The sequence below is a fragment of the Cuculus canorus genome, chromosome 22, assembly GCF_017976375.1.
Source record: "Cuculus canorus isolate bCucCan1 chromosome 22, bCucCan1.pri, whole genome shotgun sequence".
Lineage (NCBI taxonomy): Eukaryota > Metazoa > Chordata > Aves > Cuculiformes > Cuculidae > Cuculus > Cuculus canorus.
Genome location: NC_071422.1, coordinates 1,591,227 through 1,617,576, shown reverse-complemented (window position 1 = coordinate 1,617,576; position 26,350 = coordinate 1,591,227). Strand labels below are relative to the sequence as shown.

At 56.5% G+C, this 26,350-nt stretch overlaps 1 protein-coding gene across 1 annotated transcript; it reads right to left on the bottom strand.

The window, feature by feature from the left end:
* Positions 1–1,940: 1,940 nt before the first annotated feature.
* Positions 1,941–15,774, bottom strand: SERINC2 (serine incorporator 2). The gene is made up of 10 exons (XM_054086568.1): positions 15,645–15,774; positions 6,553–6,714; positions 5,794–5,981; positions 5,608–5,687; positions 5,315–5,452; positions 5,021–5,190; positions 4,841–4,931; positions 4,566–4,698; positions 3,984–4,196; positions 1,941–2,899 (listed from the first exon to the last, which is right to left on the bottom strand). Exons 1-10 carry the CDS (start codon positions 15,681–15,683, stop codon positions 2,761–2,763), a joined length of 1,353 nt encoding a protein of 450 aa, XP_053942543.1. The 5' UTR covers positions 15,684–15,774; the 3' UTR covers positions 1,941–2,760.
* Between the last annotated feature and the right edge of the window lie 10,576 nt (positions 15,775–26,350).

Sequence of the window (26,350 nt, the reverse complement as noted above, 5' to 3'; positions counted from 1 at the left end):
GCTGTGGGGGTGCAGGGTGCAGAGCACGGGGTGCAGGGTGACGGGCACAGGATGCAGGGCACAACGTACAGACTGCAGGATTCAGAATGCAGGGGACAGTGCAGGATGAAGTATGCAGGATGCGGGGTGCAGTCTGAGGAGTGCAGGATGTGCGGTGAAGGGTGCAGGACGCGGGGTGCACGATGCAGGGTGAGGGATGTAGGGTGCAGGATGAAGGATGCAGGGTGCAGGCTGATGGGTGCATAGCGTAGGGTACAGGGTGGAGGATAAGGGATGCAGGGTGACGGGTGAGGGTGAGGGATGCAGGATTCAGGGATGCAGGGAGCAAGCTGAGGGGTGCATAGTGCACGGTGCAGGATGCAAGATATGGGACGCAGGGTAGGAGATGCAGGCTGGGGGGTGCAGGGTGTGGGATCCAGGGAGCAGGATGAGGGATACAGGGTGCAGGGAGCAGGCTCGGGGTGCAGGGTATGCATTGCAGGATGCGTGGTGCAGAATTCAGGAAGCAGCTGTGGGGTGCATAGTGGGCATTGCAGGGTGCAGGATGAGGGTTGCAGAGTGAAGAATGTGGGGTGCAGGATTCAGGGAGCAGCTGAGAGGTGAAGAGTGAGGGATGCAGGGTGCACGGTGTGAGGTGCAGGATGCAGGCTGAGGGGTGCAGGATGCAGGGTGTGGGGTGCAGGATGCAGGGTGCAAGGTGTGAGGTGCAGGATGCAGGCTGGGGAGTGCAGGATGCAGGGGGCGGGGTGCAGGATGCGGGGTGCATGGTCCACGCCGCAGTGCGGGCTGCCAGCACCACCTCGCGGCTGAGCCGCTCAGCACCGCCCGGCCCCGTTTGCTCCCGCTCCCTCCCCGCCGCTGCGGGCGGTACCCCCGCCCCAGAGCCCCTTCCCAGCCCCCTCCGGCAGCATCCCCGCTCCTGCGCAGGGCTGAGCCGGGAGCAGCTTTCCCTGGACCCTGGCTGGGCACCCCTCACCCCCCTTCCCAGGGACCCTCTGCCAGAGCGGGCACCCACCTGCGGGCACGCGATGCACTCGGTAAAGTGTGCTGAGCATCCCAGCACCGCCCGAACCCCACCGTGGGGCTCAGTCCATCACTGTGCCCCTGGGCAGGATGTGCACCTCTGTGTCATGTGTATCCCAGTGCTCTGTGCACCCCTATGCTATACGCACCTCAGTTCTGTGTACACCCCTATACTGTGTGCACTCCTATGCTATATGCACCCCATTGCTGTGTACACCCCTATACTGTGTGCATCCTTATGCTGTGCACCCCATTGCTGTGTGCACCACAGTGCTCTGTGCGCCCCTATACTGTGTGCACCCCAATGCTGTATGCACCCCATGTCTGTGTGCACCTCTACACTGTATGCACCCCTGTGCTCTGTGCACCCCAATGCTCTGAGCACCCCTACACTGTGTGCATCCCACACACCCCTGTGCTCTGTGCACCCCAATGCTGTGCACCCCAATGCTCTCTGCACACCTATACTATGTGCACCCCACACACCACTGTGCTCTGTGCACCTCCAAGCTGTGCACCCCAATACTGTGTGCAGCCCTGCGCTCCCCACGCACCCCTGCACTCTGTGCACCCCAAAGCTGTGAACCCCAATGCTCTGTGCACCCCTATACTGTGCGCATCCCACACAACCCTGTGCTGTGCACCCCATGCCCTGCTCCCCACTTTTCTCTCCACCACCGCCTGCCCCAGGAGCAGCACCCCTCCTCCAGCAGCGCCCCCCAGGGTGCCCCAGCCTGGCAGTGGGCTCCAGGCCTCCAGCCCGCCGCGCTCCAGCCCGCTGCCACCCCTGCCTCGTGCCCTCACGGGGCCATGGGGCTGTTTAACATCTCCTCCTTGCTCCACCTCCCACCCAACCAGTGCACACACCAACAGAGACCCCAGAAGGACAAATCTGCCAGGTTTATTCCAAACCAGACTTTATTAACGAGGCAAGGCACTGAGGACCAGGCCACCACAGCCTGTGGGAAACCCAGCCTGTGCTCCTCTGAGGACCAGAGACATGTCCTCCTGTAGGGATGGTGGAGCAAGAAAGCCCTCGAGGAACTGGGCCACCAGAGCAGGAGAGCCCTCGAGGAGGTGGGGCCACCAGAGCAGGAGAGCCCTCGAGGAACTGAGGCCACCAGAGCAGGAGAGCCCTCGAGGAGCTGAGGCCACCAAAGCAGGAGAGCCCTAGAGGAGCTGAGGCCACCAAAGCAGGAGAGCCCTCGAGGAAGTGGGGCCACCAAAGCAGGATAGTCCTCGAGGAGCTGGGGCCACCGCTGAGGCTGGGGCTATGCAGAAGGATCCCAAGGATACGTTTTCCTTCAGGCTGTTTGAGAAGGCAACACTGTCCAGATCGTGCATCCTGGTGCACAGACGGTCTCTAGAGCTGCTCCAAAAGGCACCACAGTCCTGGGGCACCAAGTGAGTCCACAGTAGCTCGTGAAACCCAAACTCACCCATGACAGAGCAGTGGTCTCCACTGGAATTAGAGGGGACAGAGGCACGGCCAAAGGCACTAAACGAACACGGAGTTTATAAGAGCTTCAACAACATCAAGTCTTTCTCAGCCCTCGCTGATTTTCCCTGCTTGGCACTTCATCCCTTTCAAGTTCAAACAGCAGAGCTGCAAGAAGGCACAACCAGCAGCTGCTCCGGCACGCGTAGCCCAGTGCTGAGGCAGAGCTGGGGCTGTCCCCACCTTGAGAGACACAGCCACAGCGGCTCTGACCCAGCAGAGGGATGCCCAGCGCTGCCTCAGCTGAATTCCCGGTCTGGCAGCACCAGTGGAGCCACCAAGGTCCAGAAGTAGAGCAGGAGCCCAGACCAACTGGAGGAGATCTTCACCCACACGGCCGCCCAGGGGCTCGTCAGCAACTGCAAGTTCTCATCCGGCCTGAAATAACAAACAAGTGGGTGGCACCATCACCATGCTGCGCTGGCAGGGCGGCATCCCCCTGCCCGCCCGAGCAGAGCCAGCAGCATCCACTCTGGGAGGATGGAGGCTGCGAACATCGAGCAACAGAGCAAAGAGCGCGGAGGAGAGAGCAGGGAAGCCCTGTGCCTGCACCCACGCAGCTCCAACGGCTTGTCCAGGGGATGCAACGCCAACGCTGCACCCTACGGCCCGCCAGGGGCTGAGGCCCTCCTCCCCCCACATCCCAAGGGATCCCAGGTGGCAGCCGACGATGCTGCCACAGGGAGCTGGAGAGCCCAGGGACAACCTGCCCTGTGCTACCTAGAAATAATTAGCGCTGATTAGAGTGCATGTGGGCTTGCACACAGACAATAAAATCATAGAATCACAGAATGGTTTAGGTTGGAAGGGACCTCAAAGCCCATCCAGTTCCACCCCTGCCATGGGCAGGGACACCTCCCACTGGATCAGGGGCTCCAAGCTCCATCCAACCTGGCCTGGAACCCCTCCAGGGATGGGGCAGCCACCACTGCTTTGGGCAACCTGGGCCAGGGCCTCCCCACCCTCAGCATGAAGAATTTCTTCCTAATGTCTAGTCTAAATCTTCCCCGTTCCAATTTAAAGCCATTCCCCCTCCTCCTATCACTCCATGTCCTTGTAAAAAGCCCCTCCCCAGCTTTCCTGGAGCCCCTTTCAGCACTGGAAGCTGCTCTAAGGTTTCCCTGGAGGCTTCTCTTCTCCAGGCTGAACAATCTCAACTCTCTCAGCCTGTCCTCTTACAGGAGGTTCTCCAGCCCTTGGATCATCTTATTGGCCTCCTCTGGACCTGTTCCAACAGCTCCATATCTTTCTTATGTTGGGGATTTCAGAACTGGCCACAGGGCTCCCGGTGGGGTCTCACGAGAGCAGAGCAGGAGGGCAGAACCCCCTCCCTCGCCTGCTAGTCCCGCTGCTTTGGACGCAGCCCAGGACACAGTTGGCCCAGCACAAGAGGGAGGACGCCTGGAGAAGGGGATGCAGAGGAAGGGGCACAGTCCCCGGTCCCCGCAGGAGCTCTGCCTACCTGTACCAGTTGGTGAGGGTCATCATGATGTAGAGAGCAGCAAGCAGGAGGCAGAGGTGGAAGAAGGTGTAGTTGTAGGACACACCATCCTGCTCGTTGTCGTAGGCGCGGTACAGCCCGCTCTCTACGGCCGCTGCCTCGCCGCCTGCCCTGGCTGTGCTTTCCTCCGTCAGCATCAACTTGTTGACCTGCGGGTGGTCCGAGGAGCGGACGCTGCGGGCAGAGGGATGGCAGGCTGAGCCCTGCCTGCTTGGGGCCACCTTGCTGCCTACCAGACCAAGCTCAGTCCCTCCAAGCCCACCTGCCTTGGGAAGCCCTGCAGAGCCATCCCCAGGACAGGCAGGGAGTTTGGGGGATGCAGCTTGTGTGGAAACCCTAAAAGCTGTGACCACAACCCCACAGGGCAGGCGGTGTCCCTGGGGACCAGGGTGGCTTTGCCAGAGGCACTGAGTTGACCAAAGCCCTGGGCCGAGCTGTCGCCTCCCCTCCAGCATCACCTTTCCCTAAAACCCTCCCTGTGCCTCTCTGCTCGGGGAGGCAGAGGGACGGTGCAGACCCCAGAGACAAGAGCCAAGTCCTCACCTGATGAAGAGGGTGCAGAGGATGAAGATCACCAGCCCCACTATGCTTGGGGCGTCCCACCAGGTTGTCACCTGGGTGGTCGCTGCCGAGCTGGTGCTGTTCCTCACCAGCAGTGTGGGGTTACAGGCCTGGGCTGGGGACACACACACAGGAGGTTCAGAACCTTTTCCCAGTCCTGATGGTCTGCAGAGACCTCGGGGAGCAAAGCACCCACCCCAGCATTTGGTCCTCTCCTGTGCAACCCCCTCCCAAACCCAAGGCCGCATCCTGCTTACTTGGGACATTGGCCAGGGCAGACCAGGTGATGTAGATGGTGTAGAGGGTGATGAAGGATGCCTGCAGCAGCCCCGAGTGCGGCTGAGCATCCTGCAAACACAACGGTGGGCGCTCAGGGCTGGTCCTGTACCCCGCGGTGACACAGCCACCAGCCTCCCAGGTGCCCCCCGCCATCTCACCTGGATCTTGGGCAGGATGGACACGACAGAGACAATAAGGCAGAGGATGAGGTTGATGCTGATGAGGACCTTGCCCTCTGTGCAACCCTCGGGCTTGGTGTAGTAGATGTAGAGCAGGACTATGCCCGCAATGGAGATGGTGTAGAAGATGAATGTGACAATGCAAAGAGCTGGAGGAGAAAGCAAAAAGGAAAGAGGCTGGAGGAGAGCCCGGAGTCCCACCAGCTCAGTGTCACCCACCCCTGAGATGAGCATGTCCGTCCCTAAAGCCTCTGCAGTGCCAGCAGTACTGACCTGCATACCAGCCCTTGGCATTGCTCTCGTCCGCGTTGCGCAGCCACAGCTGGCTCCAGGAGTGGGCGAAGTCAATGAGGAGGATGAGCTGGACAAGGGTGAAGAGGAAGGAGCCAACCATACCAAAGTAATACCAGACTTGAGGGGAAGAGAAGAAGCAGTTAAAAGCAGGGATAATGGGAATTGGGCAGTGACGGGCACACTGCAGCGGGGATGCTGTCTCCAGCTCTTGGTTTAACCCTGTGCTGAGGTTTAGCCCAGAGATGCAGAGGACAATGTGGGCAGCTCCTCACCTAAAGTGAAGGCACCGTCGGGGATGTAGAAGGCCCCCACCGTGATTCCCACTAGCACCAGGAACTTGAAGAACCAGAAGCTGTGGCAGGAGAGAGGAGGCACGGTCTGCAAGCGGGAACCCAGCAGGGAAGGGGGATCTGTCCCTTCCTCACACCAGCATCCTCCTCGCAGGGCGCAGCGCTCACCCGTTCTGCACGGCAGCTCGCGGGTCCTTGCTGCTGCGCACGCACACCATGAGCACGGCGAAGAGGAAGAAGAAGGAAGCCATGGCGAAGCTCATGCGGTACACAGCCTTGTGGCCCAGGAAACTGCTGCAGTTGACGTGGGTCTGAAGCCCCAAGACCGATCCGCTGCCTTCACAGAAGCCAGGGAGCTGCAAATGTGATGGGAGGGTGATCATCACCCCAGCATCCTGCACCCACTTGGAGCCCTGGTGACACCAAAGATGGGCCAGCCCATGATTGCTCCAGTGCCACCCACAAAGCAAGTGGTTGGGCTGCTCGGGGACAGCAGTGGGGTGACACAGCTAAAGCCATCCTGTTGGGCAGCAGAAAGCTGGGATAAAACCAGCATTTGTCCAGAAAGCCTGGTCCAGCCTTCGCGTTAGCTCTGCTGGCAAACCTCAGCTCCCTGCGCCTGAAGCTCCACCTCCATGACTCACAAGTCACTTGGCCAACAGAACCCCCAAAAATGGGATGTAGGAAACTTTCCCGGGAGACATCTGAGAATACTAGACAACACATGAAATTATCACGCTGCATTGTCCCCTTGGTGGAAACCTCGCGTTAATAACACCCTCCAGCAGTGAGATGCTCAGAAAAAAATGGAACAGAAGTAGCAAAACGCCCCAAAAAATCACCTTCTGATTCAGCCTTACGTATCCACCACAAACTTAACCTCTTCCCTGTGGCCACCAAGCCCAGCGACCTCTGGGAGTTACATACCTTGTACAGCTCCTTCTCTACACCAGGGATTATCATTATGATGGACACAAGGGTGCCGAGGAAGAGGAAGAGGGTGAAGAGGAGGCGGGAGATAGTGGAGTTCTTGGCTGAGGGGCAGCAGCAGCAGAGTAGGCATGGTGCAGGGCCACAGAGACAGGACACCTGCAACAAGAGCATCCATGAACCGTAAGGAGATCTGACCAGGAATCCACATTGCTGTGCCGAGGGCTTTGCTTAGAGCTTCTCACCAGCCAGCATCACAACCTGCACCCTGTGAGACCTCATGGAAATGGCCCTGAATGCCCTCAAAAATAATCTGAAAATCAAAAGAGCCACAGGAACAGGTTCACTGCAATGACCAACCACTATGGAAAACCACGCTGAGAGTCCTGGAGATACCCTCATCATATTTTTGCTCCCCAGCAATTGCATGTGAACAAAGGCTCTGGTCAAAACAACGCCTGGCCCTGCAGGAGCCTCTTCGACAACCAAACAAAAGAGATTGCAAATAATCACAGAGTCACAGAATTGTTTAGGTTGGAAAAGACCTCCAAGACCATCAAGTCCAACCATAAACTTAACACTGCAAAGTCTACCACTAAACCATGTCCCTAACACCACATCTCTACACCTTTTAAATCCCTCCTCGGGTGGTGACTCCACCACTGCCCGGGGCAGCCTCTTCCAATGCTTGACAACCCTTTCCAAGAAGTAATTTTTCCTAATATCCAATCTAAACCTCCCCAGAGCAATTGGAGGCCATTTCTTCTTGTCCTACCCCTTGTCACTTGAGAGAAGAGCCCAGCACCCACCCCACCACAACCTCTTTTCCAGGAGCTGCAGAGAGCGATGAGGTCTCCCTTCAGTCTCCTCTTCTCCAGGGTAAACACCCCCAGGTCCCTCAGCCGCTCCCAGAACCCCTGTTCTCCAGACCCTCCCCAGCTCTGTTCCCTTCTCCGTATGTGCTTCAGCCCCTGAAGGTCTTTCTTGCTGTGAGGGGCCCAATCTGAACCCAGGATTCGAGGTGCAGCCTCACCAGCACTGAGCCCAAGGAGACGATCCCTTCCCTGTTCCTGCTGGCCATCCCATGGCTGATCCAAGCCAGGATGCTCTTGGCCTTCTTGGCAACCTGGGCCACCACTGGCTCATGTTCAGCTGCTGTTGACCAGAACACCAGGTCCTTTTCCACTGAGCAGCTTTCCAGCCACTCTTCCCCAAGCCTGGAGCGCTGTCTGAGGTTTTTGTGGCCCAAGTGCAAGACCAGACACTGAGCCTTAATTTAGGGTTGCCTTTTCAAACTACTATGGGATGGGGAAAACACTGATAGCAGCATTATGGGGAAACTGGCTTGTTCTGCGATCCTTCCCCTGCCCCAAAGCCTACTTTCAAGGTGGGGAAACTGAGGCACAGCGTCCTTCAGAATCCATACTGGGTTCTGGCTCCCCAAATCCTGCTGGGTGCACCCTCGCTCCAGAGGCTCCTCCGCTGCACCAGAACTGGGTGCAAAGCTGGGAACCAGGGAATCCCGAGCTGAACAAATCCCAGGCTTACTGCCTGACAAAACATCGGCAAGGGTTTCCTGCACAAGGATTGCATGGAAAAAGGCTTGCAGGGAAAAAGGGGAATCTTTTCTTAAACTAGAACTTCCAGTTCTGGAATCCTCAACATCTGAAGGATGTGGAACTGTTGAAATGGGTCCAGAGGAGGCTACAAAGGTGATCCAAGGAATGAAGTGCCTCTGCTATGAGAAGGGTCTGAGAGAGTTGGGGTTGTTCAGCTTGGAGAAAAGAAGGCTCCAAGGTCACCTTATAACGACCTTCCGGTACCTGAAGGGGCTACAAGAAAGCTGGGTAAGGACTTTTTACAAGGGCATGGAGTGATAGGAGGAGGGGGAACAGCTTTAAATTGGGGAGATGCAGATTTAAACTAGACATAAGGAGGAAATTCTTCACAATGTGTGGGGAGGCCCTGGTCCGGATTGCCCAGAGCAGTGGTGGCTGCCCCATCCCTGGAGGGGTTCCAGGCCAGGTTTGATGAGGCTTGGAGCCCCTGATCCAGTGGGAGGTGTCCCTGCCCATGGCAGGGGGTGTGGGACTGGATGGACTTTAAGGTCCCTTCCAACCCAAACCATTCAATGATTGCGTAAGGGTTTAATAAAAAGAGGAGCATTAGGGAGATGCTGTTTGCCTCCCCGAGCTGGGCTGGGCTGAGCTGAGTTTTGCTGCTCCAGTGCACTCTGTTCCCACCAGCCTGTCCAACAACTTGGATAATTTACCCACCTATTTAGTACCTATGAGGTGTGGGAGCACCCTAGGCATTGCCTTAGAGGAAGAACAGCTGCAGGGGGGTTTTGCATTTCAGGTTTTAAAGACCATGATGGGACAGGAAAGCAGGTCATCACTGTAGCCAGCCCTGAAAGTGCCATCCCGGATCTGGATGGGGAAGATTTTCAGCCTCCTAATCGCCCACACCAGCCCCAGGAACTCCCAGCTCACTGCCACATCCCAACTGCCCTATTTTCCAAACATGGGGTGAAGTTGCAGAATAAATACAGCATTTTAGGCAAGAGAATGGAAGAAGCCTTTTGGATGGCCTGTCACTTCTGCGTCCCTAATCCACTACAGCATGTGAGCAGAAGGACTCATGTTAAATATCTATGGACGAAAAAGGGGAATAAGGTGTCTCTGCGATTTGCATTGAAGATGCTGCACTCTCAGGAATTACCAGGGTTGGTCATGTAAGGATCATGGAATCATGGAACGGTTTGCATTGGAAGGGACCTCAAAGCCCATCCATCTCCAACCCCCTGCCATGGGCAGGGACACCTCCCACTGGATCAGGGGCTCCAAGCCCCATCCAACCTGGCCTGGAACCCCTCCAGGGATGGGGCAGCCACCACTGCTCTGGGCAACCTGGGCCAGGGCCTCCCCACCCTCACAGCAAAACATTTCTTCTAAATGCCCCCTCTTTCAGCTTAAAGCCATTCCCCCTCATCCTCTCCCTGCACTCCCTGATCAAGAGCCCCTCCCCAGCTTTCCTGGAGCCCCTTTCAGCACTGGAAGCTGCTCTAAGTTCTCCCCAGAGCCTTCTCTTCCACAGCCTGAAGAGCCCCAACTCTCTCAGTCTGTCCTCATACAGGAGGTGCTCCAGCCCCCAGATCACCTCCGTGGCCTCTTCTGCACTCTCTCCAACAGCTCCATGTTCTCCCTGTGCTGAGGATTCCAGAACTGGACACAGGGCTCCAGGTGGGGTCTCACCAGAGCGGAGCAGAGGGGCAGAATCCCCTCCTTCACCCTGCTGGTTACACTTCTTCTGACGCAGCCCAGGACAGGGTTGGTTTCTGGGCTGCGAGCACACATTGTTGGCTCATGCTGAGCTCCTCATCCCCGAGCACCTCAAGCTCTTCTCCTCAGGGCTGCTCTCAATCCATTCTCTGCTCAGCCTGGGTTTATGCTTGGGGTTGACCCAAACCAAGCGCAGGTCCTTGCACTTGGCCTTGTTGAACTTCATGAGGTTCGCACAGCACCACCTCTCCAGCCTGTCCAGGTCCCTCTGGATCCATCCCGTCCCTCCAGCATGTCGACCATGCCACACAGCTTGATGTCAGCAAACTTGCTGAGGGTGCCTTCAATCCCACTGTCCATGTCTGTGATGAAGATGTTAAAACACACCGGTTCCAGTACCGATCTGGCTCAATGTCCGAGTGGAGACGGGTGATGAGCGACATTCCTCAGATCCAGCCAACTCCTTATCCACCAAGGGGTTCATCCATCAAATCCATCTCCCTTCAATTTAAAGACCAGAACGTGGTGTGGGACAGTGTCAAAGGCTTTGCACAGCTCCACGTCAATGATGTTGGTTACTCTTCTATTATCCACCAGCGCTGTAGCCCCATTGTAAAAGGCCATCAAATCTGTTCAGGCATGGTTTGCCCTTAGTGGAGCGATGTTGGCCATCACACACCTCCTCCTTATCATCCACGTGCCTTAGCAGAGTCTCCAGGAGGTTCAGCTCCATGATCTTGCCAGGCACAGAGCTCTCCCCATCTGCTTCACTTTCCAAACATCCTTCTCTAGCTAAAATGCCTTCCCAAGTCCATTTATTTCAAAATCTACAGCTCAGGCATTTCTAACTCCTATATCAGAGCCAGCCTCTTCCTAGGAAATCCTGTGACCATCTCTGGTCCTCAGCAAACTACTTCCCCTCTACTTACATGCGAACTTCATTGATTTAATTTGCTTTTAGTATTTCATTTCTTCCCTTTGAAGAGCTCTTCCTCTCCAGCACTTGAGACACATCAGCCAGCCAGAAGCATCTCTTGTAGAGGGTTCAGCTCTCTTCCAGTATTAAGGGATGTGCATGTGTTTTGTGTTTAATGTGGCTATGTACTTCCTAATTATGGAATATTAATCAAATATCACTCAGTGTCAGCTCAAATACACATTTCTCATTGCTAAAATCAGTGTAAGAAATGCATGTGGCAGAAAAGAAAACCAGATGTTGAGCTGCTGTGTGAGCAGGACATCAAACTCCCAGCTCCCTCATCAGGGATGCTCATGAGCGATGACTTTGGCACCCTCAAACCACCAGAGTTGGCTGGAATTTCTGCTTTGAACATAAGCACATCATTATTTGAGAAATATCACCTCCTTCCTGATTTATTCCTGTTTACTCAGATCCCAGACCAATGTGGCTGCCCCATCCCTGGAGGGGTTCCAGGCCAGGTTGGATGGGGCTTGGAGCCCCTGATCCAGTGGGAGGTGTCCCTGCCCATGGCAGGGGTGGGACTGGATGGGTTTTGAGGTCCCTTCCAACCCGAACCATTCCATGATTCTATGTCCTGCTGACAGCACCCATGGGAGCCAGGGCGGGTGAGGGAGCCCCTGCACCCCACAGGAACCCTCATCCCATCTCTCCAGGAGCTGCTTAAGGGACATCATGTCATGCTTTCAACTTCAAGCAGGAAAAAAAACAGCCTTCAATTAGAGTTTGCTTCCTTTCAGGCTCATTAAACGCACCACTTGCACAGAAATGCATTTTAAACGCACCAACGCTACTGTATTTCTCCTTCACATTAAACCCTGACCCACTGCCTGAGCACCTCTGGATTTCAGCCTTTCTCTTTAAAAAGCAGCCACAAAGTTGGCGAAGGGTTTAAGAGTGAAGCCGTGTGAGGAGCGACTGAAGTCGCTTGGTGTGCTCAGCCTGGAGAAGAAGAGACTGAGGAGAGACCTCATCATGGTCTGCAGCTTCCTCACAAGAGGAGGAGGAGCAGGTGCTGAGCTCTTCTCTCCGACAACCAATGACAGGACCCGAGGGAATGGCAGGAAGATGCCAGGAGAGGGTTAGGTTCACTAGGTTAGAACACTAGGAAAGGTTCTTCCCCCAGAGGGTGGTGGAGCCCTGGAACAGCTCCCAGGGAAGCAGTCACAGCACAAAGCCTGACAAGATTCCAGCAGCATTTGGCCAACGCCCTCAGCCCCACGGTGTGAATGTTGGCGTGTCCTGTGCAGGGACAGGAGATGGACTTAATGGTCCTTTTGGTCCTTTCCAACACAGGACAGGCTATGATTCTATGATTCTATGATCCTATGATTCAAAGAAAATCCCCCCATGCTAAGGCACTGCTGGACACGCTCTGATACGCCTTCTTTCAAAGACACTCGTAAGGATGAATGTCAAACAGCAGGATGGAAAAAGCCAACCATGGGAAGTGGCTGTAGCATGGGAGTGGCAGGTTAATGAGGAAGCTTCAGCTTTCAGCCACTGTAGATGAAAGATAAACCTCTCCAGTTTCACTATCAACTTCCTCATTAAATCAGCTCAACTCCAGCGCGACACGCACAACAGGGCTGCCATGCGTCGTGGATGGGAGAGCGTGGCTGGTGCTGGACGATCACTGTCCACCCAATCCAACACAGAAAAACGCAACAACACCAACACAACACCCCAACACCAACCCAACCCGACACCACTCCCACAACAACACGACCCCAACAACAACACCCCAATAACAACGTCTCAACAACATGGGTCCAACTACACCAACCAAACTACACCCCAACACCACCAGCCCAACACTTCTCCTGCAAGCCACCTTCACTCCAGCAAAACCCAGGGCTGCAATGATTGAGTCAACCAAAAGCAATGCTGAGCTACCGGTCTTTATCTCCTGTTACATTAGTAACCCAGCAGGTTAATCAGTACCAAACCCACAAGGTCAGGCACAGGCTGGTGGCTCTCACGTCTGGCTGGTGGCTTTGCATTGGTACAAGGAGGCTGATAGTTCCCACAAGGTGCCCAAACCACGTCGGAGGGCTGCACGCACACCCAGGATTTGCTTTGGCTTGGGCAGGCTTCGGCTGTCAAACACCAACCCTGTCCTCCACGAAGGCAGCGTTGAGACAATTGCACTGCTCATGGCAGCCATGGGAAGAGTTTGGCAAATCATGGGAGGCATAGAAAGGAAAACTTCTCTTGTGTTGTCCAAAGTTTCTCTTTGGAGTGGCTTGTAGAGTTTTAGTGAGACAGGGATGAAGAGATGACTTGGTAACCTGATGCTGCTTTGAATTAAACCACAGAATCATGGAATGATTTGGGTTGAAGGGACATCAAAGCCCACCCAGTCCCACCCCCTGTCATGGGCAGGGACGCCTCCCACTGGATCAGGGGCTCCAAGCCCCATCCAACCTGGCCTGGAACCCCTCCAGGGATGGGGCAGCCCCCACTGCTCTGGGCAACCTGGGCCAGGGCCTCCCCATCGTCACAAGGAAAACATTTCTTCCTAAGATCTCATCTCCATCTCCCCTCTTTCAGCTCAAACCATTCCCCCTTATCCTCTCCCTGCACTCTCAGATCAAGAGCCCCTCCCCAGCTTTCCCGACGCAGGCTGACCAGAAAGAGTTAGTTCTGATTTTCTTATTAAAATTTAAAAAAAAAAATAAAATACAAAGACTCAGGGGGTTGTTTGGGTTCAGGAGTGGGTTTTTTTTCCCCTCTGTTGTTTTTCCAGTTCAGAATTGAGCTAAAGCAGCTCAATCAGCTCCATTGTAAGGAACAGAAGAACAAAACCTATATAGCAACTCTACCCCGTTAGCACAGCATGCGCCAGAATAGGTTTTCGGGAAAAAAATCCAGAATCAGGCCACAAACTGTGCCCAGCCCTGATCCTGAATAATTCCTGGCTTTTCTGATACCTGCCCATAAGTAGAAATATTGGACATGTGTCAGACACAGAGGCTTTGCAGACACCCCCCCCTCCCTCCGGTCTTCCATTTCAAAAGCTCCGGTTCGTTAAACCTCCAAAACTTAGAGGTCAGTTTGCAAAACCAGGCGTGTTTACAGGTTTCCAGGCCACCACTCCAGGATTGGCTTCCCAGCCCTGTCCTGGCCCTGTGCCCGCAGGTGAGGCAACACCAGGAAAGGCAGCGCCGGCCACGGGGCACGGCACCCCGAAACATCCCCTGCGTCACCGGGCACGGCACCCCGAAACACACACCCTGCATTACTGGGCACGGCACCTCGAAACACACACTCCATGCCTGCCCTGAACCACGGCACCCCACATCACCCACCCTCTGATACCAGGCACCCCGAAACACACACCCCATGCCTCCCGTGGACCATGGCACCCCACATCACCCACCGGGCACAGCACCTCGAATCACGCACCCTGTGCCCACCCTGGACCATGACACCCCATACGGAGCCCCCTTACACGCAGTCCTGCACCCCCATCCCAGCTCCTTCTCTTCCTCCATCCCCAGCCCCCCGCTTCTGGGCTCAGCAGCGAGAACCAGGCAGGACCCCCGGCCCCTCAGCATCGCTGGGGCGCTGTGGGGCGTCAGTCCCTGCTTCCCCCAGGCACAGTGGGACTGGACACCCACCTCACCCCAAACAACTACCTGCATCCCCCATATACACAGGGGTGCATCCCTCCAGGGGTCCCCCACATTCCCCGAGGCACAGCAAGGCACATCCCCCGGGGGTCACACACACACACAGGGGTGCATTCGCCATGGGGGTACACAACACCCCCCAACAACAGAGGGGTGCATCAACCCGGGGGTGCCTTGCATCCCCCCAGGCAGAGGGGTGTATCCCTTGGAACCCCCACGTACATGGGCCTGCATCCCCCTGGGATACCCTGCATCCCTCAGGCGTAGAGGGCTGCATCCCTTGGATCCTCTCATGTACACAGGGGTGAAACCACCTTGGGGATACCCTACATCCCCCCATACACGGGGGTGCATCCCTCTGGGGTCCCTCACATCCCCTCAAGCACAGAGGAGCGCCTTCCCCTGGGGGTCCCCTGCATCCACAGAGATGCATCTGTCTTGGGGGTACCCTACATCCCCTCCATACACAGGGGTCCCCTGCATCCCCCCAGGCACAGAGGGCTGCATCCTTTGGAACCTCCAGGGGTGTATCTGCCTTGGGGGTACCCTACATCCCTCCATGTACAGGGCTCCATCCCCCGGGACCCGCCGCATGCCCCCAGGCACAGAGGGGTGCATCCCCCAGGGGTCCCCTGCACCCCCCAGGCACAGAGGGGTGCATCCCTTGGACCCTCAACATATAGAGGGATGCGTTTGCCTTGGCGGTACATCCCCCCAGGACCCCGCACCCCCGCAGTCACAGGAAAGCACATCCCCCTGAGGGTCCCCTGCATACACAGGGGTCCACGTGCCTTGAGGGTCCCCTACATCCTCCCGTACACAGGGGTGCATCCCCTCGGGGGGCCCTGCATCCCCCCCAGGTACAGAGGGCTGCATCCCTCGGACTCCTCCACGTACACAACGATGCACCCCCCCGGGGGTCCTCTGCATCCCCAGGGATGCATCTGCCTTGGGGGTCCCCCGCATCTCCCCAGGCACAGAGGGCTTCATTCCTCGCCCCCTCCCCCCCCCCCCCCCTTCGGGCTGCAGCATCCCCGGGTCTCCCCTGTCTTCCCACCCCCCCCCCAGGTATTTCAGGGCCCCTTCCCGGGGTGCCCCCTAAATCCCCCAGTCCCCCCCCTTCCCGCCATCACAGCCCCCCCTCCCCGGGGCTCTCGCAGCCCCGTTCCCACGCCGCTCTCACGCCCCACTCACGCAGCTGAGCAGGGAGCAGACACCGAGACAGGCCCCCATGGTGCGGCAGCGGCTGCCACCGGCGCCCGGCGCCCGGCTCCCTCTCCCGGCCCCCGGCTCCCTCTCCCGGCCCCCGGCTCCCTCTCCCGGTTCCCTCTCCCCACCGCCCCCTCGCTGGCTCCGCCCGGGCGCTACGGCCGCGCCTGCCCGGGGCGGCTCCTGCGGGAGGGGAGGGACCGTGTCCCTTGTCCCCGGGCACCCAGAGCCCCGCATCCCCCGGAGGGACCGTGTCCCTTGTCCCCGGGCACCCAGAGCGCCGCATCCCCCGGAGGGACCGTGTCCCTTGTTCCCGGGCACCCGGGGCCCCGCATCTCCCGGAGGGACCGTGTCCCTTGTTCCCGGGCACCTGGGGCCCCGCATCTCCCGGAGGGACCGTGTCCCTTGTCCCCGGGCACCCAGAGCCCCTCATCCCCCGGAGGGACCGTGTCCCTTGTTCCCGGGCACCCGGGGCCCCGCATCTCCCGGAGGGACCGTGTCCCTTGTCCCCGGGCACCCAGAGCCCCGCATCACCTGGAGGGACGGGAACCCCTCCATCCCCCGGCACCTCCAACCGGTGGGGGCAGCCCTGGAGCCCCCTTGGCCGATCGCTGCCAAGAGGACTGCACCGACACCGGGACCCGAAGCGGGGTCTGGGTTGTCTTGGGGCTGGGAGCATCACAGAATCATAGAATCTTGGAATCACGGAATAGTTTGGGTTGGAAGGGACCTCAAAGCCCATCCAGTCCCACTCCCTGCCATGGGCAGGGACACCTCCCACTGGATCAGGGGCTCCAAGCCCCATCCAACCTGGCCTGGAACCCCTCCAGGGATGGGGCAGCCACCACTGCTCTGGGCAAACTTTTCCTGTGCCTCACCACCCTCACTGAGAAGAAATTCTTCCTTATGTCTAGTCTAAACATGCCCCTCTCCAGTTTATATCCATTGCCCCTCATCCTATCGCTCCAATCCTTTGTGAAAAGTTCCTCCCCAACTTTCCTGGAGCCCCTTTCACTCTTGGAAGCTGTTCTAAGGTCTCCCCTGAGCCTTCTCTTCCCCAGGCTGAACAGCCCCAACTCTCTCCGCCTGTCCTCATGGCAGAGGTGCTCCAGCCCTCGAATCCCCTGCATCCCCCCAAGCACGAGGGGTTGCGTTCCCCCCACGGTCCCCTGTAGCCCCCACATACACAAGGTTGCACCCCCTAGGTCCCAAGGGGGTATTTTGGGTGTTTTCACTGTGAACTGGATCCCCTGGGAAGGGCCAGATAGAGTCCCTGCTGGCGCCTGTCCTCAGAGCAGCTGAGGATGCTGCTGTGGGGGGAGCTGGGGTCACCCATCACCGCCTCCAGGAGAGGAATGAATGTAGCCCTGTGTTTTTTCACGGTTGCATGCTGCTTGTGCAGCCAGATGTGGCCTTGCCAAGAGTTGCCGACGGAAGAGGTGGGATTGGTAACTCTGCTTGAGGCCCACGAAGAGCAAAGTGCTGGGCTGCTCCTGGCCATCAAGTCCAGCACACCCACCAGCTCCAACACACGCACGGCTCCAGCACAGCACCCAGCTCCAAGCACGCTGACCATCTCAGAATCACAGAACAGCTGAGGCTGGTGAGGATCTCTGGAGATGATTTGATCCAACCCCCTGCTCAAGCTGGTTCTCCTAGAGCCAGTCGCTCAGGACCACATCCATATGATATTTGATTATCATTAAGAATGGAGACTCCACAACATCCCTGGGCAACCAGTGTCAGTGCTTGGTCATTCCTGCAGTCCAAAAATGTTTCCTGATGTCCAGAGGGACCCTTCTGTGTTTCAAAGTGTGCCAATAGCTACTGATCTGGTCACCAGGCACCACCCTCTTTGAACCCTCCCTTCAAGTACTTATATACATTGACGAGGTCCTCCTGAGCCTTCTCTGCTCTGCGCTGAGCAGTCCGAGCGCTCTCAGCCTTTCATCGTACATAAGATGCTCCTCCTCTGTTGGCCCATGGACTTAACGTGCGTCCAGTTTGTTTAAGCATCACCTGATCTGGTCCTCTACCACCAAGGCTATATCTTCCTTGCTCCAGCCTTTCCCCACGGTCTCTGGGACCTGGAATTCCTGAAGACCGGTCCTACAAGGGAAGAGGCAATGAAAGCATTAAGTTCCTCAGCCTTCTTCATGTCCTGTGGCACCAGGTCTCCCATTCCACGGAGCAATGAACTCAGTGTTTTCTCTAACCTTCCTTTTGTCGCCAATAGCAGCCCTTCTTGCGGGCTTTGACAACATGCCTTCCAGCTCCAGCAGACCCACCAGCCTGAACCCTTGGCAGGTCCAAACCCCGAGTGAGGGGGCTGGGGGCACCTGCCCCCCTGGAGCCGAGGGTGGGAGCTGGGGACGGGCAGGCATGGGGTTTCCCTTCTCTGCCTGCCTGGCCTGAGCCTGGCATGTCCTCTTGGAACACGAGTGCTCTTGGCATGCAGAATTCAGGGACTGGGATAAACTGGGAGGTGCTAACCCACTCCAGACCCTAAATTTAGGCAGTGGGAAAGTACACGAGCATGCGGCAGCGGGAGGCTTGGGGGCACAAGGCTGGGACAGACGGGGAGCCGATGTGCCCCCTGTGTCCTTGAGGAAGGGGACGGTGTCACCCTTCTTGTTCCAGAGGCAGACCTCCAGGGTTTGGCTTCTGATCATCAGTACGCAGAAATTTAAAAGAGATTTTTGAAGACTCGCTGGGCTCCCGAAAGCTGCCGGGTGGCTGCAGTCCCGCGACAGGAGAGGTCAGTGCCCATAAACTGCTCCCTGATCTCAGCAGAGCTCGGGTTTCTTTTCCTTTCTGAAGACAGTTGGCATGTGCGCTGGGGACCTGCCCAGCCTGGCAGGGTGCGGGCACGGGTCTGGCGTCTGAGGTGATGGGCTGGCTCCAGACACAGCCCCTTGTGGGAAGGTGGGGGATCTGGCAGCTCCGATGTCTTCCCAGCTGGATATCGGACACTCACAACACGAGTGACCTTCAATCCCTGACCTCTGGAGGGGTATTTGTCCCCTTGGTCTTGCTGTCATCTTGTGCCCTGCAAGGATGTGAGCCCGCTGGCATGCCAGGAGCAGAAATCTCACCGGCTCCATGGACACTAGAGGGACCAGACCCGCCCACACTGTCCCCACGTCCCCTTTGATAATGCCGCCAGATGGCAGTGCCGGAATGAGACCAGTGCACACAACTGCCGGACAGGAGATACAGTGGCTGAGCTCCATCCCTGCCTGCTCTTGAGTGGCCAAGCAGGGCCCTGGCTGCCAGGAGGGAGAGCGATCCTCACTCATCGCACAGGGGTGCCCTCGCGCCTGGTTTTTGCTTGTGAAGAGGCCACGGGACCACCACCATCCACAGCATCAGCCACTCACTATCCCCTTCTCTGGACACTGCTTGTGTGCCACAGGAGCTGAGTCAGAGCAGGAGCAGGAGCAGGCAAGGCAGGCAGAAATCTGACTGGGACAGAGCTGGAACAGAGCTGGGACAGCCCCCTTGCACCAACCGACACACTGGTTTTACATCACCCAGCTCACGGGGAAGTTGAGGAGTGGGAGATGAGGGATGCTGCCAGAGCCCAGGGACACGCGCCTGCTCCAGCTTGCCCTGCAGCAGAAGCCTCCAAGACTCGACAAGGACAGGCTGGGGTTGTTGAGGCTGGAGAAGAGAAGGCTCCAAGGAGACCGTACAGCAACTTCCAGTACTGAAAGAGGATCCAGGAAAGCTGAGGAGGTGCTCGTGATCAGGGAGTGCAGGGAGAGGATAAGTGGGAATGGCTTTTCAGCTGAAAGAGGGGAGATTGAGATGAGATCTTAGGAAGAAATGTTTTGCTGTGAGGGTGGGGAGGCCCTGGCCCAGGTTGCGCAGAGCAGTGGTGGCTGCCCCATCCCTGGGGGTGTTCCAGGCCAGGTTGGATGGGGCTTGGAGCCCCTGATCCAGTGGGAGGTGTCCCTGCCCATGGAGGAGGGGTTGAACTGGATTATCTTTAAGGTCCCTTCCAACCCAAACCAGTCTATGATTCTATTTCCTGTTGCTCAGCAGGGCTGGGAGAATCATTGCCCTTGTACCCCTGATAAAACAACTTTTTTTCTGCTCTGCCGCCCTCTCTGCTCTTTCTCCTCTGTCACTCAGCATTCCAGAGGCAAGGGGACATCTTCTTCCTCCTGCATGGTGCATTAGGGATCAGGGTATCACTTTCCACTCACTGTGGGGGGATTTTAGGGCCATCCTGGCTGGGGATGGCACTGACTGGCGGCGAGCAGAGCAAAGCGCAGCTTGGCAGGGATACCCTCCCACCCAGGGACCTGGGGGGAGACAAATGTTCTCATGTGACTGTATCTGGGACAATGCCGGCTTAGCTGTGGAGCTGTGGGCGCAGCCAGAAGGGTTCCTGCTGAGCCCGAGTCATGCTATTCATGGATAAACCTACATTGCAGTCATTAATGATAATTAATAATCAAGTCTATATTTGGAAAACCAGCTAAACCCCTGAAGCACCTTTCCTCCAGAGCATCGTTTAGTGCAGGGGATACAGCCACAACATAAGGTGCAGGTTTGGGGTGATGAGTTTGGGCCTGAGAAGCCCCTGGTCCGTGGGGCTGTCCTGTCTCCGGTGTCCTGGGCGCTGGCCCTGCTCCTGGGTGGGGCTTTTAGAGCACCCAGGACCCTTCTCCTTGGCCAGCAGCTGGCAGCAAGCACATCACAGCTTTGGGGTTTGGGTGCTTTTGGGAACTGCTCCAGGATCTCAGGGTGTTCCTCATCCACACTGGGATATGATGGGGGTCATATATTTTCCCAACTGTCTGGCTTTTCAGCTCCCAGAGAGGCACAAACTCAGGCTGGGATGGGAAGGAGAAATGCAGAAGTCCATGAGATTGAAGCATCTCCCTTCCCCCATGTCTAAAGATGCCTTTGAGTTGGGGAAGTAGTTTTCCGCTAAGCTCTTCTGTAATGACCAGAGGCACGGGAGGACTCACAAGGAGAGATTGCGTGGCCTTTAATTCCAGACAGAAGCAAGGTGTTCAGGGTGATGGGAACAGGGATTGAAACTCAGTGGAAATAAAAGGGATGATTCTGGGGAGGGTGACTGCAGGCACCTGCAGTACTTTCTGCCCTTCAGCTCCTATTCTATCCCTTTTGTTTATCTGGACCCTCCCATACTGCAATATCACAGGCTGAGCACTCAAATACATCTCAGATGCATCAGACAGACAGAGGAACCTTAAGGAGACCAGGAAAATCCTCTAAATCTAGTGATGGGCATCCCATCAGCTGGTGTTGCTTCTAGAAAACTCACTGAGCATCAGGATCTTCATTTGGGACCCTCTTCAAGGACCTCTTGCCAGTTTGGGATGCTTCAAAGGCCAGTGGGGCGATGCAGAGCTGACACGGCTGGTGGTTTCCATAATGAGCCATCATCAAACCTATCCGTTGTCATCCAATAGTCTGGGATCTTCTCCTCAGAGCCTCTGCCAGGTAGAAGAGTGAAGAGCTTGGAGGCCAAGAAACACTGGCCATCCTCCGTCCTTGAAGCTTCATTTAACCGGGGCTCACAGACATAGTGACTGGCTGGAAAATCTTTGGCGTCTCCCTGCTGAGTTTGAACAGATGCTGTTTGTCTTTCTCACGGTGGTGGCTAGATGCCTGGCTGGTGATGAATGGAAGTGTCACGCAGGAGTTTCTGCACTGTCACAACTGCTGGGTCTCTCAGGGGGTGGAAAATCTGGGGAGGAGGTGACTCTGCTGTGAGCTAAATGTCCTCCTGGAGGTACCAGGATCTGAGTCATCAGAGCTGGTGTGGTAGGGAGGTTGCAGGAGGAAGAAGCAGGGTAAGACCTTGACCTGAAGACATCCTGTGTCTTCAGCATCTCCTGTCCTTTGCACAACCTGGCTGGAGGACACAGTTCTTTTGCCATTCCTAGCCTGCAGACTCTTCACCACTGGGTGCTTCTGCTCTGCCGCTCACCCCGAGTCAGGGTTTGAGCCCCTCAGTTTGCTTTCCCAGCACCCAAAGGCTCCAGCCTTCCTCCAGACTCCAGCACCAGCCTCTCACTTGTGTTTCCCACAGGTGACAGGGCACACCTGGTGCCACCTGGGCATCCTAGCACAGCCTGGCCAGGGGGATGCTGAGGGGATGGCGAATTCCAGATGCCCCTGGAAAGCTGTATACAGCACAGGTCGGTTTTGAGCTATGCATTTTTCAGCCTTAACGATTCTTCTTTTCAAAGAAATGGCTAATGAGCCATGGGGATCAAATTAGATTTCTCCAGCCAGCTTTTCACCTCATTCCTTGTGTTTAAAACCAAAAAAAAAAAAGAAAGGAGACAAACCCAAATAAACCCCACAAGGGCTGGCATGGAGACAATTAGATCAGTGTCTCCTTAATATGCTCACGGCTCCAGCAGAAATATCTGCCTCTGACAGGAGAGGCGGAAACCCAGCTGCACCCATGGGCAAGCGTGCAGTAGGGTGGAAGCCTTGTTCCCCACTTTGTAGACCCTTTGTGGGATGCGGTTGAGCTGACGCGGTGCCTCCTCAGGGTTCAGGTTTGCTCCCTGCACAGAGTGCTTTGCACAACATCCATGTGCATCCTCGGAGCCACCCGGCTGGTTTTTATTAATGATAGAGGCAAGCTGGGGTTTTACACCATGTTTCTGTAGGATGAGGAATGCTAATGAAGTCCAGATGCTCTCCAGCATGAAATATCTCGACTGAGTAGAAGGACAGTAGGAAACCCCAGGGTGAGAGAGGAATGGAGCCACCAAGGCAGAGAAAAGAAATGAGATGTCATTGCGAGCATCAAAGAGCAGTGATGCTCACCTGGATGGGGCTGAGACACCACAGGGTGAAAGATGCCACCAGCAAGGACACCTTGTTGTCCCCCCCGATGCTGGCAGACCCCGGCTGTGGCTGCAGCAGCACTTGCTGAGCCCCACGTGGCCCTGCCGAGCAGATTTTTTGCTTAGCTGCCTGGGCTATATTTAGCTGCCTGTAAAAGGGGTTAGCGAGCAGCGCTGGAGCCAGTGGCACAGCTAAGAATGTCAACGTAAGAGCAGCCAGAGATAAAAAAAGCCCAACCCGGGCACTGGAAGCTTTGCACAAATCCCCCTCACGGATGGAGGAGGAGGCAGGCAGCGCCCGCATCTCCCTCGGGTGGGAGCACTGGGTGGTGGCTACTCACTGTCCCCCCAGTTGGCAACTTGCTTTTGGTGAATTTGGGCTGATTTGGCTTTTTTGTAGTATCCTGGCATTCAGCTGGGCTGTGAGGGTCTGCCTGGGGGAGAACAAAGCCTGGAATCTGATGTTTTCAGTTAAATCCCAGGGCTTTGGGGGCAGGCAGCCTCTCTGTGGGCAGGGGACAGCAGCAGGCAGGAGGTACACTCTGCTCCCCCAAAACAAGAGGTGTTTGTGAGGCTCCCTGCATCCCCATCCAGAAGTTACTGGAGCATGAACAACAGATCTGAGTTCTTTTTTCCCACAAAGATGTCTTTTGGGGATGCTTTCTTTATGCTCAGTTAACTCAAACAACTTTCTTCCCAAGGCTCACTTCACTGCCCCAATCTGGTCTTTTAAACCAAAAATTGGGCAAATCCTCCAGCTTCTCCCAAACCCTCCTGTGTTGCTCTGAGCTCTTCTGTGCAGCCCTGACCTTGCCTGGGTTCACCTCCTGCCTGTGTAAACCAGGCTTCTGCCCAGAAAGAGATGGATTTAAGCCAATTTGGGGGTCAATACACAGGAAAGGTGGTTTTCTGAACTGTAGCTATTTTGTCCAAGAAATAATCTGCATGTTCTGCTTGTCCATTGGGGCAGGGGACGAATATTTTGATGACTGGACCCCAAGAGCAGTGTTTAGAGTCAATGGGGACCTCATTTTCCCTATAGAACCACAGCTCCCATGATGAATCAACAGCAGGACAAGCCCTAAGCTGTGGCTGCATCTGGCTGCACGATCCACCACGCCTTTGGGTCCAGAAAGAGCTTCTGCTGCTGCTGCTGCTGCTGCAAAACAGACATCATTATTTTCGTTGAATTTTCCCATTCTGCTGGAAATGGCCAATTTGCAGCTGAGTTGCAAAGACCTGTGCAGCTCATTGCAGGGATTCGAGATGCCTTGACTTACAGGAATACAAAAAGCAGCTCATGTGCTGTTCCATACGGTGGTAGGGATGCACTGGGCTGTGCGTACACCCGGGGGCTTCTTGATGGCACAGCAGGGGGGGAGGAGATCTCCACCACCTCCATCACGTTGTGCCCGGGGGGAAGATGGTGCTGCATAACTGATGTGTCCTGTGAAGGATGGTGCAGCAAGCTCAGATCCAGATGGCTGAGTACCCAGAGCAAAGAGGACTCCTGGGAAGGGCATTGCTGTTCGCCATGACCTCAACGCCTCCTGTCAAGGCAGACATGTCCAGACTTTCATCTTGGCGTGATGCTCCACCCTGCCTGGTGATGAATTGCCTCCCTGGGAGGTGTTTGCTGGCATTTTCCCTCCTGTTTTATATCCTCCAGGCAATGAGATGTTCTTGCTGCCTTTGGTCTCTGAGATCTCATGGGTAGGATGGTTTTTCCCAAGGGCTGAACATGTTTTCTGCAGATCCATCCCACAGGGGCCACCTCCACTGCTCCACGGCTGGTACCCCCCATGCAGGGTTGGCCCCAGCGCCGTGTCCTGCCCAGGCTCATGGAAAGTCCCTGTTCCCGGCCAGGGAACAACCTGCAGGTCCCCAAACCCTGTGACCCACGTCCCAAAATAGCACCTTAATAGAGGGATTGACGCAGCCCAGGGCTGAGCCCAGGTCAGGAATAAACTTTCCTCCATGTCTTCTCTGCACCCAGCAAGAAACCAGGGTCTTAACAGGGCTGGAAATTAGGAAGAGCAAAGTGCTGCTCTCCCTCGGAGGTGACTGGCAGCAGCAGTGGGAAGAGAATAGACTCTTCTGAGCCCTTTTCATCCCTATTCCAGACCCTTTTTTTTTTTAGGAGAAAAGGGAATTTAAAGCAGGTGCCAGAGCAGGCAGCTGTCTGACCTCACTGGCTTCACCTCCCTGATGGATAAAGCAGGGGGTTTCTGCTCGGAGGGCACAGACAGGGTATTTTCGGTCCCCCATCTCCAGGGATGCTCACCCTGCTGGGAACACTACGGGAAAAGGATTCTAGGATCTGCAAAGCCTGACAGCAGGCGCTTACAGAGGAGAGGAAGAGCAAAGCAACCTTTGCTCCTGCATCAGTACAGCTCAGTGGCACAGCCTGAGACCAACACCAAACAGATGCTGCCTGATAAAAGAGTAAATTTTCCTTTCGCAGCTGCCATGCCAACGCCCTTTTGCATCTCTGAGGCTTGGACCCAAGTGTTTTGTGAGCTTCAGCTGGGCATTGCTGCTCTCTTTGCTCACCACGTCCTGGATGCTGGGAGATCATTCAGTGCCACCAATGCACTGGCTGAACACAGAGAGACTGACAGACCTCTTGTGTGCCTCAGTTTACCCAAGTCCCCAGCCCAGCCATCCCCAAAGGATCACGCTGGCAGAGGGAAGTGTTCAGCCTAGGTGGAAAAGGGGAGGGTGCCGTAGCTTCTCCTCCAGCTCTCCCAGGGCAGAGAATCCCCTAGGGGCACCCAGAAGCTGGCGGAAGGGAGATGCGCACAAGCAGAACCCTCCCCAACCAGCCTGGGTTTCCCTCCTCTCCCACTCCTGCATCTCCTCTCTTGCCCCCACACATCTCCCAGAGCAGAGGGATGGCAGTCGTCCCCTTCGCCTGCGACAGCCAGTGTCATATCCGATCAGGTGCCAGGCAGGATAAACATCGCCGATGCTCGGCTCGAGACTGCTCTGAAGAGGGGAGACAGTCAAGGAGAAAACGGAGCGTGAGGAGCTAAAAATAGCAGCTGGCGAAGGCTCCCCTCCCCGCTGGCCGCGCGGGAGCTGCCAGTCGCCCGTCAACACGCGTGAGCGAGTGGGCAGGATACACATCCCTCCCGCTGGCCGGCTGGCTGCAGCCCCCCGAGCATTTGGGGGTACAGGGGGGCCAGAGACAAGCATGGGGCTGAGACCAGCCAAGCTCTGGTGGCTCTTGTCCCTCTACAAGCCCAGCATAGGGATGCATGTCTGATTTTACCTTGCTGGTCACTGTAGAGGTCAGGAAAGCGTTGTCCTTCCCAGGTCAGCAACCTCTGCTGGGCTCAGCCGAGCTGCCAGCTTCTCCCCGTGGCCTGTGAGCCCCCGGAGGTGCTGAGCTACCCTGGGGCAGGGACAGTGTGGGCACCTTGCTCTGGATGCTGAGCATCACCCCTGGCTGCCCACAGGGAGATGAGGACAGCCAGAGATGGGGATTTGGGAATGTGCCCCCAGCTCCCCTCCTGGTGGGAACATTATTCCAGCGTAGGGCCAAGAGGAGCAGACACCCCATCGTCCGAGTGCACCCTGCTTCCCAGCTCTGGGGAGATCATCCATGCACCTCGAGAGCTAGGAGGCAATATTTTGGAGCCTCTCCCCCAAACCCTTCTGTTTCCCTGTGACACACACGGGCAGCAGCCCGGGAAGGTGGCACAAGGGTCCTGCATCCAAATTTGAGCTGCTTTTACTTGGTGCTTGGTGCAGGTCTGATCACCATTGCCCCTCCCCTGCCTCCACGCGGGGTGCAGGTATGGAACCCCACCACAGGCACTCACTGTTGGCGTGTGGTCCCTG